At 37.3% G+C, this 20,032-nt stretch overlaps 1 protein-coding gene and 2 long non-coding RNA genes across 3 annotated transcripts in view; 1 reads left to right on the top strand and 2 right to left on the bottom strand.

Moving 5' to 3' along the window:
* The window catches only part of LOC125259178, a 53,950-nt gene that overhangs the window by 19,025 nt on the left and 14,893 nt on the right, over positions 1 to 20,032 (bottom strand). The gene's annotated exons all lie outside the window — the stretch shown is intronic.
* Positions 10,503 to 20,032, top strand: part of glra4a (glycine receptor, alpha 4a) — a 44,089-nt gene continuing 34,559 nt past the window's right edge. The window contains exon 1 of the mRNA XM_048176625.1: positions 10,503 to 10,860. Coding sequence (XP_048032582.1) covers positions 10,793 to 10,860 — 68 coding nt within the window. The 5' untranslated portion in view covers positions 10,503 to 10,792. The remainder of the gene's footprint in view (positions 10,861 to 20,032) is intronic.
* On the bottom strand, positions 11,398 to 12,971 carry LOC125259180. Its single transcript, XR_007182742.1, has 3 exons — positions 12,504 to 12,971; positions 12,312 to 12,377; positions 11,398 to 12,226 (listed from the first exon to the last, which is right to left on the bottom strand). It is a non-coding gene; the product is annotated as an uncharacterized LOC125259180 (long non-coding RNA).

The raw sequence follows: 20,032 nt of genomic DNA, 5'->3' as shown, positions 1-20,032 counted from the left end.
AAAGATTGAAAAGTGGAACATCAGTGAGGAAAAGACATTTAATGTCTATAAACTTCTTATCTGTTGGCCATGGAAAAAGTCATTGGCTTTCTTTATGCCACTGTCAAGTGCGGCTCCTGCAAGCAGGAAGATTGTGTATTTTCATGTGGGATGAATGTGCAACTCTGGGGGGGAAGATACAAAATTCCAATGAAACCTCAAGACGGAATTTCTTGAATGTAGATATAAAACAACACTTTTTTTTTTTTCTTTTCTTTTTTTTGAGTGTTGGGAATTCTGCCTTAACTTTCTATAAGTTGGCAGCCTGTTCTCTGACTTCTGCCACTGAGCAACCCAGAGCAAGTCATTTCATCATTACAATGTGACCTTTCCATGTCATGTTGAGCTTGTCCAGCTATTAATGAAAATGCAAAGCTCCCAGCATTCATAAACACCACAGCTGCTAGGCTCCATCAGAACCTGGCATGTAGGGAAAAGAGAAAGAGGTCAGCAGCAGAAAGGTCAACATAAGGGGGGAAAAAAGAGAAGGCCAGCAAACTATGTGACTGCAGGCCCATATATGCAATCCACCTTATTTTTAATGTAAGAGCAAACATGGCCATATTTACCTTGCAAAGCTTCCGGTGTCAATCGCTTCCAGCTGTAGAAAAATCGTTTGTTATGCTGCTTGATGTTGCAAACTGGTATTTGTTATCATTTTATTCTTTTACTGCAAATAGTTTTACCGTTTACTACACTTTGTAATTCTTCAATTGTTTACTACACTGGAAAAATATATATTCTTTAGACCAACTTAAAAAAATACTCTAATTGGTTGCAACCGAATGTATTAGTACTGGTTTGGTTCAAACCTTACATTTTGATTTAATATTAGTCAAAAATACTTATCTTCTTAAAGACAAAAACATTCATGAGTAAAAACAGAATTTATTAAAAAGATAATATTTTATGAATATATTTTCTTTACGGATAAGCAACAATATCACTTTAGATTAAACTAAAAACATTTTGTTAGTCAAAGTTTCATTTAGTTTACTTAATCTTAAAGGGTTCGGCCAATGAGTTGGCATTCTGACGTACAACCCGGAAGCTCTGCACTGTGTTTACTACATCAACAGCATAGGAGAATGACAGGGAAGAGAAGAAATTGTTGAATAAAGTCATTATTTTATTTTATTTTTCTGGTTTGTTTGTTTTTTTGTTTGTTTTTTTGCACACAAAGTATTCTTGTCGCTTTATAACATTAAGGTTGAACCACTGTAGTCACATGGACTATTTTAACGATGTCTTTACTACCTTTCTGGGCCTTGAAAGTGGTAATAATGTTGCAGTCTATCGGAGGTCAGAATGCTAACGCATTTCATAAAAAAATATCTCACGGGTGTGGAATGGCATGAGGGTGAGTACTTAATGACAGAATTTTCATTTTTGGGTGAACCAACCCTTTAATAAAGCCAACTTTGAAAAATGTTTATTGTGATGTCATCTTAAAATCTGCATCATATTTTTTGTTATAAAAACCCCAGAAAATGTAATAAAATACACAATTATATTTGCAGTCAGTAAAGCTATCCAGTATATGTTCTGCATATCAACACTCTGTTAAGCTATTTACTACTTAAAGGTTCCCTAGATTCAAAAATTGAATTTATCTTGGCATAGTTAAATAACAAGAGTTCAGTACATGGAAAAGACATACAGTGAGTCTCAAACTCCATTGTTTCCTCCTTCTTATATAAATCTCATTTGTTTAAAAGACCTCTGAAGAACAGGCGAATCTCAACATAACACCGACTGTTATGTAACAGTCGGGGTGTACGCCCCCAATATTTGCATATGCCAGCCCATGTTCCCAACATTATGAAGGGCATTAGACAAGGGCAGAACGATAACTGACATGATTCATGATAACATGATTGTGGCGAGGGGGGCGTGGTTCAGCGAGGTCTGCAACCGGAGAGAATAGCGGGAGACGCGTGGTAAGTGAGTGGGTTGAATACAAATCACGAACACCTGTTTCTCATTCCAGTGATTGGCGCGGAGACAGGATAAAACGCCGTGAGAAGCAGGAGTGTGTGAGAGAGAGGGGAACTGCTGACTGAGTCGTGTCGAGTTACCTGGAGTGAAGCCCTTGTGGATTGTGTATACCAAACCTGGAGTAAAGCCCTTTGTGGATGGTGTATACCGAACCTGGAGTGAAGCCCGTTGTGGATTGTTTATTTTCGTTGTTGTGCGCTGCACAGTCTTTCTGTTGAACTTTGTTGAAAGCTAATAAAAGTCTCAGTCAGCAGTTGCTCGTCGACCCTGTCCTCTTCCTTCCCCCACTACGAACTTAACTGTGTTACAATGATATTTTTAGTGATATTTGTAAATTGTCTTTCTAAATGTTTCATTAGCATGTTGCTAATGTACTGTTAAATGTGGTTAAAGTTACCATCGTTTCTTACTGTATTCACGGAGACAAGAGCCTTCGCTATTTTCATTTTTAAACACTTGCAGTCTGTATAATGCATAAACACAACTTCATTCTTTATAAATCTCTCCAACAGTGTAGCATTAGCCTCAAACTCATTCAGAATCAATGTAAACATCAAAATAAACACTGTACTTATGCGATTAGACATGCTGCATGACGAACACTTTGTAAAGATCCATTTTGAGGGTTATATTAGCTGTTTGAACTTTTTTTATGTTATTTAAGGCAAGCGCGAGCTCTTGGGGCGTGGAGCACGAGATTTAAAGGGCCACACACCCTGAATCGGCTCATTTCTAATTATGCCCCAAAATAGGCAGTTAAAAAAATGAATAAAAAAAAATCTATGGGGTATTTTGAGCTGAAACTTCACAGACACATTCAGGGGACACCTTAGACTTATATTACATCTTTTAAAAAAAGTTCTTGGGCACCTTTAAACAAAATTATTTATTATTTTGTTATTTAGAGAAACTAAATAAAACAGATTTAGAAAGCCATGATTTTTCAATATGAAAATGCACTTTAAATAAATAACACAGTTGTTTCACTTTTTAGTGTATAGCATCTAATGAATTAGAAGTCTCACACATTCACAGGAAATAGCTTGCATCCACGTTTGAAAAATAGGGTGGATTTGGCTGTTTGTGGCAAGAAGGAATTCCCAGCGATCCCAGTTTTATCTTCACTGTAGGATTGGTGGTGACTTTCTAGAAAGGTTATCATTCTGCTTGAATCTCATAGATTCCAATGTAACTATGTGTCAGCCAAAGGGAAGAAATATCAGCCTCAGAGCATAAAATGTGTGCAGCCATGAAGCATTATTTAAAATACTGAGATGTAAAAACATGACAAACACCTGTTATTATTCTAAAGTGACAAATGAAATGTGATGAGATGTCTTATCCTGCACATGTGTTTATTAAGATGGACCAGATACCAGTGGGGTTTCATTGAATTGAGGGGAGCAGGAGGGGTTTGCTGTATGATTTTGTACAACTTAGCAGTATGGGACTGACAAAGAGGAAACACCACACAATTACATTTGAGGCCTGCCTACATGCAGGCTTCAGTAACAGTACAAGTGGATCATACATTTCTATATAATGCAACAAAAGCAAATAATATCAATCAATTACCACTGAGCTGATACAGAGCATAGACTGGAGGATTATTATTTTTCATGTATGCTACATATTAACAGACAAGCCCATTCTTTTTCATTCCCACCATCCAGTGATTGAATTTATCAACACTTTAAATGAACTTAAATTAACTTTAAATCTCTGGCCACTCTGACATTTTCACAAATTAATTTATACCATCAAAATTCAAATATTTACATTGAACTTAAATAATACATATTTTTAATATTTCATTGAAATCTTAAATGTAATATTTAATATAGTATAATAGTGAACCTAAAAAAAATCTTCCACCAAGTAATATAGGTATTGACACTGTACATGATTGTAGATAGACTTAGCACATTAAAACTGAATTCTTGCATATATTGGATAATTTAATCTTAAACATGGCTCATCCAATCTGATTTAAAGGATTAGTTCACTTTCAAATAAAATTTTCCTGATAATTTACTCACCCCCATGTCATCCAAGATGTTCATGTCTTTCTTTCTTCAGTCGAAAAGAAATTAAGGTTTTTAATGAAAATATTCCAGGATTATTTTCCTTATAGTGGACTTCAATGAACTCCAAATGGTTGAAGGTCAAAATTACAGTTTCAGTGCAGCTTCAAAGGGCATATAAATTTACATATTTTTTTTTTTTTTTTTTCAACATGATCGATCGTTTCGCTAGATAAGAACCTTATTCCTCGTCTGGTATCATTTAAAGCCCTTTGAAGATGCAATTTTGACCTTCAATAGTGGAGGCCATTGAAGTCCACTATAAGGAGAATAATCCTGGAATGTTTTCATCAAAAACCTTCATTTCTTTTCAACTGAAGAAAGAAGGACATGGACATGTTGGATGACATGGGGGTGAGTAAATTTTCAGGAAGATTTTATTTGAAAGTGAAGTAATCCCTTAAAATAACTATGTTTACATCATACACTGTAAAGAATGACCGTGATTTTAACAGTAAAAGACTGTAAAAATGCTGCGGTGAAAAACTGGCAATTGGTTTACAGAAAGTTTCCGTACTATATACAGTGAATAACTGTAATAGATCTAACGGTACATTTAATGTAATTTTACGGTAAAATACTGTTAAATTCACAGTTTTTGGAAGTGAAAAATAACAATTCATTGTAAAATTTACAGTGAAAAACCATAAATTGACATTCCCACAATTCCCTGCATGACACTTCACATTTGATATATTTTCGTTGAAATAACTCTGTTTCTTCTTAGTTTTTCTCTTTTTTTTCTAATCAGTTATGTACATTAGGGTTTTATGTTACATATAATGTTGTTAAATTAATGTTTATTGCATTTTTAAAATTTCATGCATGTTACCACGATGGTGTTTAGTGTGTGTGTGAATGACACTGTGTGCACCTTCTATATATTAGTGTTGTCCTTCTCAGCTTGTGGAAAATCTGGTTGTGATTAACTTTGATTCATCATGTGACTCTTATCACCACTGTGTTTGGTGACTGTCAGTGTATTATAAAGGTACAAAACAGATATTAGTACTTCATTAGGTTGGTAAATTAACATTATATCAGTTAATGAAATACGTTATTTTACCGTAAATTTAACAGATTTTTTTTTACGTTGCTACTGTATTTTTTACGGTAAAGTTCTGGCAAATTTTTACCGTAAATTTTACTGGGATTTTTTTTTACAGTGTAATTTAAAGTGGTATTTAGTATTTCACTCCCACGCTGATTTCAAAGCCCAACCTTACATCTATTTTAAGTTGGTTTGGATGCTTGCCCATAACTGACTGTATAAAGTACTGAAGGAATTACATGTTTTCTGTCAACATTGATGTTCATGAAAGTGTTCTTCAATCAAGTGTAGAAATAACTCATTCAAATAGAGCAAGTGTAATCACAAAAAAAGAAGTTCCACAGAAGTATGAAAATGCATGTGAGAGCAGATAAAAGCCACAGAGATTGGATTTAAAGAGGAGAGTGGCATCTTTATGCATGAGGGCTTGAGATATGAGCAGGCACATACTCTTCACAGTGTGGAGAGATTCATGCTCCCTCAACAGCCTAACAAAACCTTCTGACACCCAAAATCGCATTCAGATTCATGTGAACACTTCTCTTAAATACCATTTACGATTTAGATCCCCGAATCTAAGACTAATTATATGGATCTATAAGAGCACTTAATCTTGACAAAATAACTAACTGTGGCGTTTTCATCTGTGGTTTTGCCGATTATTAATCTGAAGGTTTGATATGTAGCAGCAAGCAATTAGCAATCAAAAAAATTAAATGCAATGAAAAACAACTGACATTCTGAAGTAGTTTAAAAGAAGATATACTAAGGCTTTGTAAACTGTCTAAATACCATTGAAAAAGGAAACCACAAACCTTTTTTGAAATGAAGCAAGCTGCTGGCTATTTAGTGTGTCATTGTGGATCAGGAAAAGGGTCATCAAAGATACTTGAGACTGTAATTCAGCCCTCTCTAGATGGAAAATTACAATCAAGCTTAATTGTTATGTGCACCATATTCAAATTTCTGGTTCTCTTAAAGTGACAAAAAGTGATATCTGCATAGAGAGCCAAATAAGTTAAGATGTAAAACATCGCTCAGCTATGTAAGAATTTGATTAGCTGTCTAAATATCTAAATGCATATTTGCTTTTATGATAATTTTTATGTGGTAGTTTTAAGAATTTACAGCAGTTAGAATTTTTAAACATTTTATTTGAAGTCTTTCCAGTGTGATAATTCTGTCAATAGTTGTGGGATAAATCTTGGTAGCTACAACTGAGGAAAAAAAACTAAATTGCTCTACTATACAGCACATGGTTAAGATGGAAAAATATTCAATTTTTGGAATTGACAATTGCTCTCAAAAACTCTTTATAGTGATAACATATTCTTTACAAATGGGGAATTATTCTAATGTTGTTTCATGATTTTATTTATTTTCATGACTTGCATGCCTTATATCTATAACATACTGTACTGCTAAAAGGAGAAAATTATATTAAATATTAGTTAAAAAAATTGTTATCTTAATTTTTTGTCTTGTCAATCAGTTGTTTTAAAAAAAAGTATTTGCTAGTATTTGAATCTGTTGTAACCTCAGTTGGATCTTTGTCAACACATTAAAGTGTCAGATTAAAGTGTTTGTTCATTTTGAAAGAAATTTATTCTTTTATCAATTTATTGTGTTAAAATATCAACTGAACTATATGATATTCTTATTTACCTATTGGTTATATGTGCTTAATATTAAAAAGCAGGGTAGAGAATTAAGGAATTTAGGAATTTAATTGTTAATAATAGTGTGAAAACAGACAAAAAAATGTAGAGAATGTATTTTATCACTTAGCTCTTTTACTGAACATCATTATTACATAATTGAAGATTTTACACTATTATTGGATGGATCAAATTAAAATATCATGCTTTTTAGTGCGAATTAAATAAATCACAAAAACCTGTTTCCTTTTACGGTCCATTACCTGAGACCTTTGTTTACAAAAATATCCATTTACAGTAATGTCGTATTAAAAAACAAAACAAAAAAAAACTAACATCTAAAACATGTTTTGTTCTTTATCTCAAGAATCACTGCTATGTTTCCATCCAACTATTTTTATGCACATTTTGGGATATTGCATAAAAAATGCTGAATGGAAACAGCAAGTTGCACATAAATTATAAAAATGTGCATAAAAAAACATCTTAAATGAGTCAGATACATTTTTTTATCCGACAAGAAAACATGTGCATAAACTATGATGGAAGCACATATCCTGAATAAATTTCTCAATGCACATCAAAAAAGACGTGACACTGTGATGGTACGGCATAACTGGACCAACCAGTGGACAGATCTCGTTGTACAGCATCTGAAATGATGTTTTGGTTGTTCTGAAATGCATGAGCAAAGTCTGCCATCAAAGTGGTTCGGTATAATTAGCTCCCAGAACTGTCTTACACGACTGCGTTCCCAAACAGCAGGCATCCGCATCAGAAAGAAAGTTAACATGACCGCATTTATTTAGTTTCGTCTGCATGCTCTGTGGAGTGATATTACTATACGAAAATTATTATATACAGTGGCTTCTGTATAAACTTAACTTTTATGCGATATTCCAATTTTGCACATAAGTTAAAGGTGCCCTAGAATTGAAAATTGAATTTACCTTGGCATAGTTGAATAACAAGAGTTCAGTACATGGAAATGACATACAGTGAGTCTCAAACACCATTGTTTCCTCCTTCTTATGTAAATCTCATTTGTTTAAAAGACCTCCAAAGAACAGGCGAATCTCAACATAACACCGACTGTTACGTAACAGTCGGGATCATTAATATGTACGCCCCCAATAATTGCATATGCCAGCCCATGTTCAAGGCATTAGACAAGGGCAGGCAGTATTAACGTCTGGATCTGTGCACAGCTGAATCATCAGACTATGTAAGCAAGCAAGAACAATATATTTTAGTGATATTTGTAAATTGTCTTTCTAAATGTTTTGTTAGCATGTTGCTAATGTACTGTTAAATGTGGTTAAAGTTACCATCGTTTATTACTGTATTCACGGAGAAAAGAGCCGTCGCTATTTTCATTTTTAAACACTTGCAGTCTGTATAATGCATAAACACAACTTCATTCTTTATAAATCTCTCCAACAGAGTGTAATGTTAGCTTTAGCCACAGAGCACTATCAAACTCATTCAGAATCAAATGTAAACATTCAAATAAATACCATACTTACGCAATTAGACATGCTGCATGACAAACACTTTGTAAAGATCCATTTTGAGGGTTATATTAGCTGTGTGAACTTTGTTTATGCAACGATAGAGTCACGAGCTCAGGGGCGGGGAGCACGAGAATTTAAAGGGGCCGCAGCCTGAATCGGCGCATTTCTAATGATGCCCCAAAATAGGCAGTTAAAAAAATGTATTAAAAAAAATCTATGGTGTATTTTGAGCTGAAACTTCACAGACACATTCAGGGGACACCTTAGACTTATATTACATCTTGTAAAAAAACGTTCTAGGCACCTTTAAATTCACAACTTTGGATCGAAACATAGCTAGTGAGCTATATAAATATTCCCAGAAAAGCTACATTACAACAATACATTAATCAGTGTATCACTTCGTAATATGCACAAGACAAGTCTAAACCTTTTGGATCAGAATAGATTTGCGAATAAATGCTCATTGGAACTCACTGAGATCTGCAGTACTACAGTAGACTGAATCAAGAAGGTAACAGGACTCCTGGAGCTGTGAAGGACAGCAGATACACAACGGGTGTAAACGAATGACCTAACGACTTGATTTGTGGCCAAGAAATAGCAGCCAATAGGGCAGAGATGTCACAGCAATTGATATTCAACTATATTTGGTTTCCACTTGTATGCCCCTTCATGGTGTTTGGTCCCAGCAGAGTGACGAATGGATCTCCAGGCCCCATTTGTCAGCATTCCTATAGGGCTCTTTGTGTCAGCCTACAGCCATGTGAGCACCACACACAAGGGAAACCTGAGAGTCAGCTCAGCATAAAGGTGCTAAGCCAGTATTGGCACCTGCAGTCTTGACACCCCCAAGCTGAGGGTTACAAATACAGTCCAAATATTTTCACCTCACTAGCCAATGCTATTTATTCTAAAAAATATATACATTTTTGTCGGATGGATGGATGGACACCTTAAAACACAACATATCTCATTATATAGAGCAACATTTTTGGCTGGATATCATGATAATTTTCATTTCATTGTCATAAAGACGAAAACTAAGAGTGGTTGCTTGTGTTTTCAAGCTTCTTACTTCTGATTCATTCATTTAACAGGCTCTAATGCATTTTTCATAAGCCAGGCGGTGTACACCAGGAGCACAAAGATAATTGTAGAGGTGAGCGTTTAATCTCACGTTTTTTCCTCAGAAAAGATTAAAAAGAGCGAGACCTTTATCTCCTTAGGAGACGGTGGTATCAGCGGTGTCATCCGCTGAGAAGATGAATGACTCCCGCTGAGGTAATTTGATGGTCAGGAGCCACAAGTAATTTTTCATTCAGAATGAAATTTCTCATGTGGTGCCTTTTCATCTCAAGTTTACAAAGCCAAAAACAGCCCTTTCAAACAATTTTTTTTTCTTCAACACCCTGCTGAATGGAATTGTAATGCTGGTCCTTGCTGAGTAATACTGGTCTGAATTAGTCATATTTAAGGATTAGTTCACTTCTGAATGAAAATGTCCTGATAATTTACTCACACCCATGTCATCCAAGATGTTCATGTCTTTCTTTCTTCAGTCGAAAAGAAATTAAGGTTTTTGATGTGAACCTACAATTTCATAAAATGAATCTTTTGTAATACTAGTGGCACACTATAAACTTGTTTAAATGTAGAAATTCTTCAGTGAACCCTTGAAGCAGGTGTCATATATATATATATATATATATATATATATATATCCATTCATACATATTCATGTATATGCGTGTATATATCCCTTATCATGTCAAGTTGCATGGTATTTAAAATTATAAACCAGATTTCAAATATTAATACGAAAGCTAGCATATGTTGTAAGCACATCTCTTGCTCTTATGTTTTTGGGTCTCCTTCAATCCTTCAAGTACACACATCTGTGCAATGAAGCAAAGCCTTGAAGTGGTTCGTCCTCCTTACCAAGAGAAAGAGAGAGAGAAAAAACTAACATAAACAAAGCCAGAAAAACCTCCATCCCCCTCTCTGATCTCCTAGATCCTCCTCTTTCTGCTCCTCTTCTCAGTGGGCTCACAGCACGCCATCTCCCTGCCTTCAAATGCGCTGCTGGCCCTTTAAATCCTCTCCATTATAATTCCTGGAGCGAGCAGCTGGCCATAAAAAAGAACGAGAAAGAAAGGGAAAAGCACATAGTCTCTTCAAAACACAAACCCAGACACACAGACATGCTTGCGCTCTCACCTACACTCGCTGACATCTGAGGGGGGGGGTGGGACACTGTGGAGGATTTTCCAGCCAGCAGAAGTGAGCAGGGAGGAAAGCAGAAGAAGTTTCTTCACAGACAGGCTCGGATCACTCTGCAAGACAATGCATTCCTGTCGAGTTTTACCTGCTCCTCTTTGGATTTGGTAATTCTGTAGAGTGTAAGTTCTTCAAACGGACTGAGAAAGAGAGAGACTGAGCAAGAGAATGCTCCCTCAGGTCATAAGGATTTTATATGTCTTGCCTTTTTTCTTTTTCCAAGGGGGCTTTATCAGGTAAGAGAAGAAGTGGTTTTTAATAGCATGCATGTGTTGCTTGTGTGGTGTAGTGTTATTTGGTCTGTTCATTCTAAGAAATGTCACACTGAAATCTTTTGTGAGAGTATTTCATTTTTTTTTTTTTTTTTGAGAGAGAGAAATAGTTAGGTAAGATTTTGTGTCAAACCTGATATATATATATATATATATATATATATATATGCATCGCTCTGTAAATTGACTGTTGTATCTGGACACTTCAGCTGAAGCTTTAACTAGATAAGGTTATTATTTTAGAATTATGGCTGGTAAATGTAAACTTTCTCAACACAGATAACAGTCAGTCTATGGAAATGTGATTAATTTAAACTCAAACTGACAGAGTAAAAAAAATGCAGTGCTCCTGCCAATTTATGCAAATTTTGAAATTCCAAGAAACAATTTTTGAAAGAGCTGAAAGCTGCTGAAATAAGCTCCTTCTAAAATAAAATATCAAATTTCTTTAGTCTTTTCCTTATAAAATTAAAGGGAAAAAGTTTGATTCGTTTTGTATAGCAGATTTTTTTTATCATATTATTGATATGGAGTGCCTGAACAATATCCAGCAGCATAAAAATCATTAGCACACAGTATGGGTTGTGTCTCCATATTTTATTAACTCAAACAAAGCAAGACTATATAGAGAAACTCAGTGCTATTTAAATCTTATTGTGGCTCTTTTAAATAAAGTAAAACATTTAACAATATAAAGAAGGAACATTGAGTTCTTTTAAAAAAGCAAAATAAGATTTTCTCCCCCCTCTCTGAATGAAAAAAGTGAAAAGTTTTGCAGCGAGTGCACTCCCTGTTTCATGCCCCATTGCATCCAGGTGTGAACAGGCTGGAGCTAAATTTGCATAATCCCAAAGCCTGGGTCTGGCGACGAGCATCCGCTCTGAGAGAGCGAGAGAGACACTGGCGGAAACTCCGTCGAGAATCAGAGTGAGGGATGAAGAGAAGATTGAGTGAAGTCATTCAAGATGAGATTACAGGAAAAGTGCTGGGAGTCATGATGATGTAATGAAAGGTGAAGGTATGAGACAGCCAGGGACAGGGTGACTGGCAGAGGAACATGTTGTAGATGTTGTGGTATGTCACATGTTACATGCACACATGAGCATAGAGAGGCTTCAGTGTCTCTGAAGGGCCCGTGGTGTGACTTTCGGGTGGGAGATGACATCCCTTAGCGATCGTACTCACCGGCTCAGTGTGTCAACCTGCAGACACTGTGTGGGCGATTCAGAGCGGACAGAACATGGAGGCAGAGATGAGCGGTGTTTGGGCTGAGCTGTCCGACTCTGAGGTGAGGGGGCGACAATGGCTGTGAAAGGAGCCATGCAGAGACCTGGGTAGAAATCCAGCAGGTGGCTGATTAGCAGGTAGACAGGTCACATTGAGCGACAGGACCGCAGACATTGGCAAGAACTTACAAAATGCACTGTGAAGAAGAGTGACTCAGGACAGCCTCGGCATGTCTGTGTAGTCTTACAGGTCAGCTGTGTGGTGATTGAGTGAAGATAAATATGAGAAAGTCACTATCAGTTTTCACAGACATCTTTCAGTTTTATAATAAAAGTTTTGAACTGAGCATAACCTCAGGGAAAACATATAAAGAACATTACCTTGAGAAAAAGAGACTAACGTAGTTTGAAAGAGCAGCTGGCACTGTGTGAAACAAAGACATCTGTCAAGACAGAAACAGAGGGATTTGCAAGAGAATCTAAGATGCTGATATGGAAAACAAAGGGGTTTGTGCAGCTCACACTTTGTCTCTTATTAATAATTAAGCAGTACACAGATTTCAGTTTTCTGCTCATGGCTATACACAGATTTCAAGCAAGAGTACATCATTCCCACCAATCAGCAAGGAGAGTGTGCCAAATCTGACCCCAAAGTCACACCAGCACAGCTCCCTGCAGTAATAGAAATGCAGAGGTCAGGGGCCACTGAGCAAAACACTAGTTAGATTCATTGCACGAATCTCTGGAATACTTAATTCTGATTGGCTGCCTGAATCTGAAATATTTGTGAATAATAACAATCATCCAGGGCAACATTGTATTTCAAGAGCTCCATAGTCTAAATATTTTATTTTAAACTCTAATCAATATTCCACACACACACACACACACACACACACACACACACACACACACACACACACACACACATGCTCACTAACACAATTGTGTACTTGCTGAAAAAAAAAAGAATTAATTTCTTTTAAAAAAAATTAATAATAATAAAAAAAACAACAACTGACCCCACGGCAGAAACCTCAAAACCTCAAAAACACAAATCGAAGGCTACATTCATTCCGATTTGTGCCACTTCCATATGCGGTACTAAATCCGATACAGGTCAGATGTTTTGTAATGCGACCACAGTGTGAACAGTCATATCGGAATTCACACGATTTTTACGTCACTTGAGATCAACGTTCGTCACGATTCTGCGCTCATGGGAGTCTATTCAAAGATTTTACATACCCAACGTTATCAAGACGTCATCAACCTGCGAAAGGTAGTCAGTAGAAGATCATGGATTTTCATGACATCACATCGCACTTCAGCTTCTCATCAGATCTTCTGTCCAATCAAATGCTCTCTAGAATCTGAAGTCCCGCCCCCTCCTACACTATCAACAGAAACTGAATCTGCAGCTGAAATTGGTTACTTGCTCAAACATTTACTAGTTTCCACATGGTGAATGGCACATAGTGCACTATATAGAGAATAAGGAATGACTCAGACAGTGTAAATATGCTTTCCATTGACGCAAATGGAGTCCGTCTTCGCGTTAGTATAACGTGAACCGCCGCAGCGCGAGCACAGTCTGCTCTGGCCCAGGGACACGAGAGCACAGAGAGGATCATATCAACGAGTCGGCTCAGACCACGAAAGGTATCGGACCCATTTAAATTCTGCACAGAATGCTGTATATTAAAGTGAGAGAGCAGATTAGGAGGATAACTGTTAGATATTAAAAGGAAACAGAGGTTTTACTGAGTTTAACGGCTCTGGCAGAGCTGTGATATAAACAAAACACTATTGACTATAAAAAAAGGGGCGGGGCTGTTCATTATATCGCCTTGTCTTTCTGTTTCAGTTGAAATTACGTCAACACACTGAATAATGCGCGTTCCAAGACACTTCAGCAGGCCTTTAATGTTCTCTGTGTTTACTTCTGTATGACAGCGGGCTGTGTGTGTTGCCAAGTCCGTGATTTTCCTGCAGAATTGGGTTACTTTTTCATTGTTTGTACCTTTTCATATTTAAAAAGGTACTGGAAATCTGATATTGGCCACGTTTAAAACAACAATGTGAACAGCTATACAAAAAAAAAAAAAAAAAATCAGATCTGAGCAAAAATCAGAATTGAGCTTGAAGGCTTGCAGTGTGAATGTAGCCGAATTAAGTGGCACAAATCGGAATTTAAAATATTAAATTCCATGTGGTTTGTACTGTTCACACTGTCATGGCGAAAACAGATATTAGTCACATGAGGGCAAAAAAAAAAAGAATCAGATTTTGGCCACATTTACCTGCAGTGTGAATGTAGCCAATATTTCATTTATTTATGCGCCATATATCTCTATTTGGATACTGCTGCATACAAAGTATTTTGCTTGAAGCTCAATATATTAAAGACAGCACTTTTATCTTTAATAAATAATCATATTCTATAACTTTTTTAATGACTAATGTTAAGTTAATTTGAACAACTTTCTAGTGGATTTTTATCTTTAATAAATAATCATATTCTATAACTTTTTAAATGACTAACGTTAAGTTAATTTGAACAACTTTCTAGTGGATTTTTTAAAGTCTGCTAATCAGGATTCTACAAGCAACTCTAATACAATGTTATTCACCTGCTCACAGCAAACCAGTGCTTGCACCTCTCCCACAAATATTTGTCTGTCAGCCTCAGCAGCTCTACTGTGAAAACAAAGAGAGCATACAACAGTATGCAGAGCGGTAGATAGTGGGGCAGATTTAACCCAGGGTTTGCAACAAAACTGTGGGACAGCAGCACGAGTGGTTCAGTGATGTGAACATGAGCATACAGTCGAGAGGTGACAGACTGCTGTGCAGTAGTGTGAATGATTGTTCCTGGCCAATTTCACTCATCATCGAGGTGTGAGAAAAGTGCGTGCCCTTCGCTTTTTACCAAATGAAAAGGAGTACTGCATGTGGGGCACCTGAAAACTAAGAGGGGTCTAAAAGGACAAGAGATCTTGTTGAGAGATAAGCTGTGAGTGAGAAGCCGGTGCATTTATTCCCAAAAATAAACAATTCTCTTGCGTTTTTGGTACTTGACTCTTAACCTGGCAAAAATGATTTTTAGCTTGAGTGCATAGCCAGTGGGCTGTAGTGAAATGAGTTTCTTTCCACTGCCAGCTACCATACAACACCGCTGCATGAGAAGCACAACATGAAGTGTAACTAATCTGGTTGGGCCACAGTGCCTTATTTAAATGAAGGGCCTGTGGGATTCTCCTCCTGCTCATGGTTTGACAGATTGAAGCCCTGTTGGAAAAGCCCTACTGGAGGTTGCTACAGTGAGCTATTACTTTCAGTGCAATTAAAACCACATAAAGGAGTGATTTTAATTATGCAGTTACATGTAGTTATTATTAACTACATTATTATGTAGTCACAAATTCAGAGACAGCAAAACAGGTTAGAGTCCAACTAGATAGAATGACAGATAGATTGATAAAGAAATCTATACTCCATAGAAATCTATATACATCATTGCTCTGTTCCAGAATGTAATGAAAGGCAACTCATCTCATAGGAAGGCAGCATCAATATCACCATGGAACCATATACGTAACCAACATGGAACACTCTTACATAAGCAGCAAGTCTTTGCACTGCCCAAATAGCATTGTGTATGGGATTAGTTTGATGTTTGCATCTTGCAAACTAACAATACTCTCATAAGCATATAAAAATAAATAGCACAAAAAAGAGCTCCAACTTGCCTCAAAACACCTGCCTGGACGTTTCTAGTATGCCTAGTAAAACCTTGATTAGCTGGTTCATGTGTGTTTCAATAGGGATGGAGCTAAACTTTGCAGGACAGTGGCCCTCGAGGAGCAGGATTGGATTGGACACCCCTACTCTAGGTGGATCCAGGGGCATGGTCCCCTGTAAGAAAATGTTGTACATTTTAAAATTAGGATGTTGCCTTAAAATCTTGCCTCAGTAGTGAGCTTACTATTTTGGAACAGAGCATTTGTTTTGCTGCTGTGCATGCTGGTCAATTTGTCACATCCAATGATGGTACAACAAAGTTGTTTGGCTGAAGATCTCATAACAGCTGGGCAGCTTTGACTCATCTAATCCTGGGGTAAGATCTTTCAAAAAGATAATAGGAAGCAAACAGAGGTCTTGGCAGGAGGTGCTGTTTCTAATAAAAAAAAACTAATAAAATTGCAATGCCATTGAGAACAAATGAGTGCAATACCTGCAGATGTGGAAAATGAAGCATGCAAACAGCACTTCCCCATGTGCTACATGACACAAGGTCATTTACTTTAAGGATGGATAGTAAACACAAGTAACAACACCCACCAGGACACATCAGTCTCTCTGTCCCTCTATCTTTATCTTTTGCTCCACTTTCCTGTTCACTAGCCTATGTCACGCATGGCTGGTGAAGCAGTTTTGGGAGGTGGGTGAGGGGAGATGGAAGCTGAAGTGGGGATTACAACTGTGCTCGTCAGATAACACAATGTCAGGGAGCGAGGCGGCACTTTTTTCAGCATGAAATGAGAACACAAGCACACTGGAGCCATGTAATTCCTCTGAACGCTGAATAAATTATTACCCTCTGTGAGGGCACCCCTTGACTCCGGCCCACTATTGTAGGAACAAATTAAATTCAATAGTGCTAATCACAGCTTTTCAGTAAATGCCTGACTAACGCTCTGACCTCCAGACGGGCTCAGAAACTGGGCCGCGCCAACCCAGTGTTTGGTTTATTGATATTTCTGGTGTCATGGTAGTTACGAGAGCGCCGATGCTAGCGACTGGAGATTGGCTCCGCCGGTCAGTTGCCATGACAATTGTGGTTTATTGATCTATTTAGCTTATGGCCTTATCCATTAACCCTGCATGACAGCTGATTTTTTCCTAATGGAGAAAGGGAAGCAGCTACAGTTTCTCAAGAGAAAAGCAGAAGTAGCCAAGGAGGATGCGAACGGCCTAAGGTCATGCCAGAGGCATCTGAAATACCTTTATGAACATTAGCATGACTGATGGACTGGAGTACAACAGGTCATGAGGGATGGAGCCACTGAGTCTGAGTTGAGTGTATTTACCATAAATACTATTGCTATATACAAGACAAATAGAGATGTAGCCATTATAGAGAACATTATGTCAGTGCTTGTGACTGTACGGCATCAGTCTAATAAACAATTCAATGCTCCTGGTGCAAGTATAGGTCAATTTCTTTATTCTGAAAACAATCAAATTTGTCTATTTCCTTATGCCTACGGAAAATAGACTGTTTTTGTTTCTCTAGATTTAATAGTTTAATTAGGGAGTGGAATGCATCATAAGCTTGCCAAATCATGCCATTATGCATCATGACCGTGGTTAGTTGTCACACTTCTGACTCCAGTGATTATTTTTAGAGTTGACTTCTACTATAAAAAAGCAATGACATTTCCCCCACAATTGCCCAGGAAAAACAAATACAGTTTACTTAACACATGCTGATCCCTTATAGTGGGGTAAGTTGTCACAATGTAACTTGTCAATAAAAATTCTGTTATGCTTTTTAGCAGAATTTTAGCTCTAAAATTATGAAACAAAATTCACAAAACAAAAAAAAAAAAAAGTCAAATCATTATTTTGACCAACAGATATTGTAATTAATAAACTGTATACATTTATAGCATTTAAAACAGCTGGGAGAGCATAATAAATAAACAGAAAATAAATACATTTGTCCCAAGCAGACATTTGGGGGGGGGTATCTTCTGTTTGTTAACAGCTGAAGCCAATAGGATGAATTAAACATACATGAATATGTAGACTTGCTCTTTATCTGTCTGCACAACCAGCTGCAAAACCATGCCCCATCTATTACTCAAGAACTTTATCAGCTCATCGGGGTTTCCCACATCGCTTCCCCGTTTTCCCTTTCTTCTTTATTTTCACCCTCACCTTGATGTCCAAGAAGAAGGTTTCTGGCCACCAATCTTACTGGCCTAAGCCCGTCTACATCAGACACTGTTTGCTGCTCTGACAAATGGCTCCAGTGCAGAATTCCTGGAGGTCAGAGAGAATATTTGCATCTGACAATGGAACATTTCTGCCTGTGTCACTGTTGTGTTGTCAGTGTACCTTCTAGATCAGAGACTACATTCTCTGCTAGAGCACACCATGTAAGTACACAGAGCTATTAGGTAAATCAGTGCAGAACAATTCAAATCTAAAGCATGGTTTCGCAACCAACCTTGTAAGGATTTTTACACCAAAAGCTCTAGTGTGAATGCCTATGTAAAACTTTTGGAACATATAGAATTGGTTCCATTCATCAGCTGTTGACTGGATTTTGAGATGTGAACATTGCACTCAAAAGTGCAGGCAGATGAACGTGAGCTTGCGGGGACAGGGTTTAATTAGACTAATTGATTGGAGAAGTCCTGCATACGCCATGGTTTAGAACCAAAGGTGAACTAATCTTATAGCAAGAGGAGATTAGCTACTGTCTGATTTTACCCACTCGCTGTTTATTAGATTTCACAGGAAACAACACATTATAAGGAATGGAAAGATCACAGAAATTTGAAGAAAACTCATCAAGGTAAATGAACAAAAAAGGAAAAGAAAACTTCCACTCTACAGTTTTCTGTTTTTTAGTAGGAAGCAGTGTTGTCCTGCACATAGTCACATCGACTTATAGATGTGCTTCTGGGAGTGAGGCCAAACTTAGTCTAGACTTTGGAATCCTTTACTCCCCTAAGCAAAGTACTGGATGGACTTCATTCACTGAGTTTTTAAGATGCTTGTGAATGACATACCACCCACACTGTGAGTGAGCTTAGAGGGAGAGAGCAACTATACCTCTTTCTGTTTATACAAATTAATCACAGTTCTTCCTATATGAACCAGCTCCAAAATGTCCTTGTTTGCAGTAGGTCAACAGTGCTTAAAAAAAAAACAATTTGTCACCCCACCAGTGTTCAGTCGTAGTCTGATGCCTCGCACTGCAAGGGGCAATGGAGAGCGCTCCAATTAAATTGGTTATTTCAAGTGTGCTTGAGCAGACTATCTAAAGCCCCATGGGTCTCACTCCATAAAGGTGAAAGGAACATCCTGAGCTCACTACGCTAGGATGAGTGCCTGACACTGCATGTTGGATACTGGGTTCAAAATCCCATTCAGATGTACTACTAGTATCACATTTGAAAAAAACTCAGCACAGCAACACATAGCAACTACACAGCAACGATACTGTGCACAGTATGCAAATTGTTTTTACGCATGGGATATCCAGACGACACTGCATTCATCAAAGTTTTAAACTTCCACTGCAGCCTTCAAAAAATGATGAACATGCAAGCATTTGGAGCATTGCTTTTTAAGTTTTAAGAGCGTGAAATGATAAAATCCCAAGTTTCTAGCAATAGATGCATTTTACAAAACCTGACCAGAACAAACCATCAATCATTTAGTTAACCCTTCTTCTCGTTTCTTTGGCAGGGTTATTAAATTTTATATCAATGCACCAGTTCAGCTAAGGGGTTTTACTTGCATTTGTGTAGGTGTTTTTGATTCCCTTTGTGGTCCTTGCTGGAGGGGGGATCTGCCAGGTTTTTTGAATTGCTGGCAGTCGCGTCGTGACGTTTTTCTTGGGAAGCCAATCACGTTGGTGTGTTGACGGATGAATGGATGCGGAGTCAGGTTTGCAACTGCTACATTTGTCAGTAAAGAGTTAATTAATGTCACTGTTCTTGAAGAAGTTAAACTTGCAGCTGCTGCCGAACAATGTTGAGAGGCACACAGACTCAGATATTTTACATTTATGCTGCCTTCACATGCTATAGGAATTATTGTAAATATGAGTTTCTAGTAAATAATAGTTAAAAATTGTACATGAACGCCCTCTCAAGTTGTATTTACCA

Source organism: Megalobrama amblycephala, linkage group LG23 (assembly GCF_018812025.1).
Source record: "Megalobrama amblycephala isolate DHTTF-2021 linkage group LG23, ASM1881202v1, whole genome shotgun sequence".
In the NCBI taxonomy this organism is placed as follows: domain Eukaryota; kingdom Metazoa; phylum Chordata; class Actinopteri; order Cypriniformes; family Xenocyprididae; genus Megalobrama; species Megalobrama amblycephala.
The sequence above is the reverse complement of the archived record's forward strand: the minus strand, read 5'-3'. Positions and strand labels throughout refer to the sequence as shown.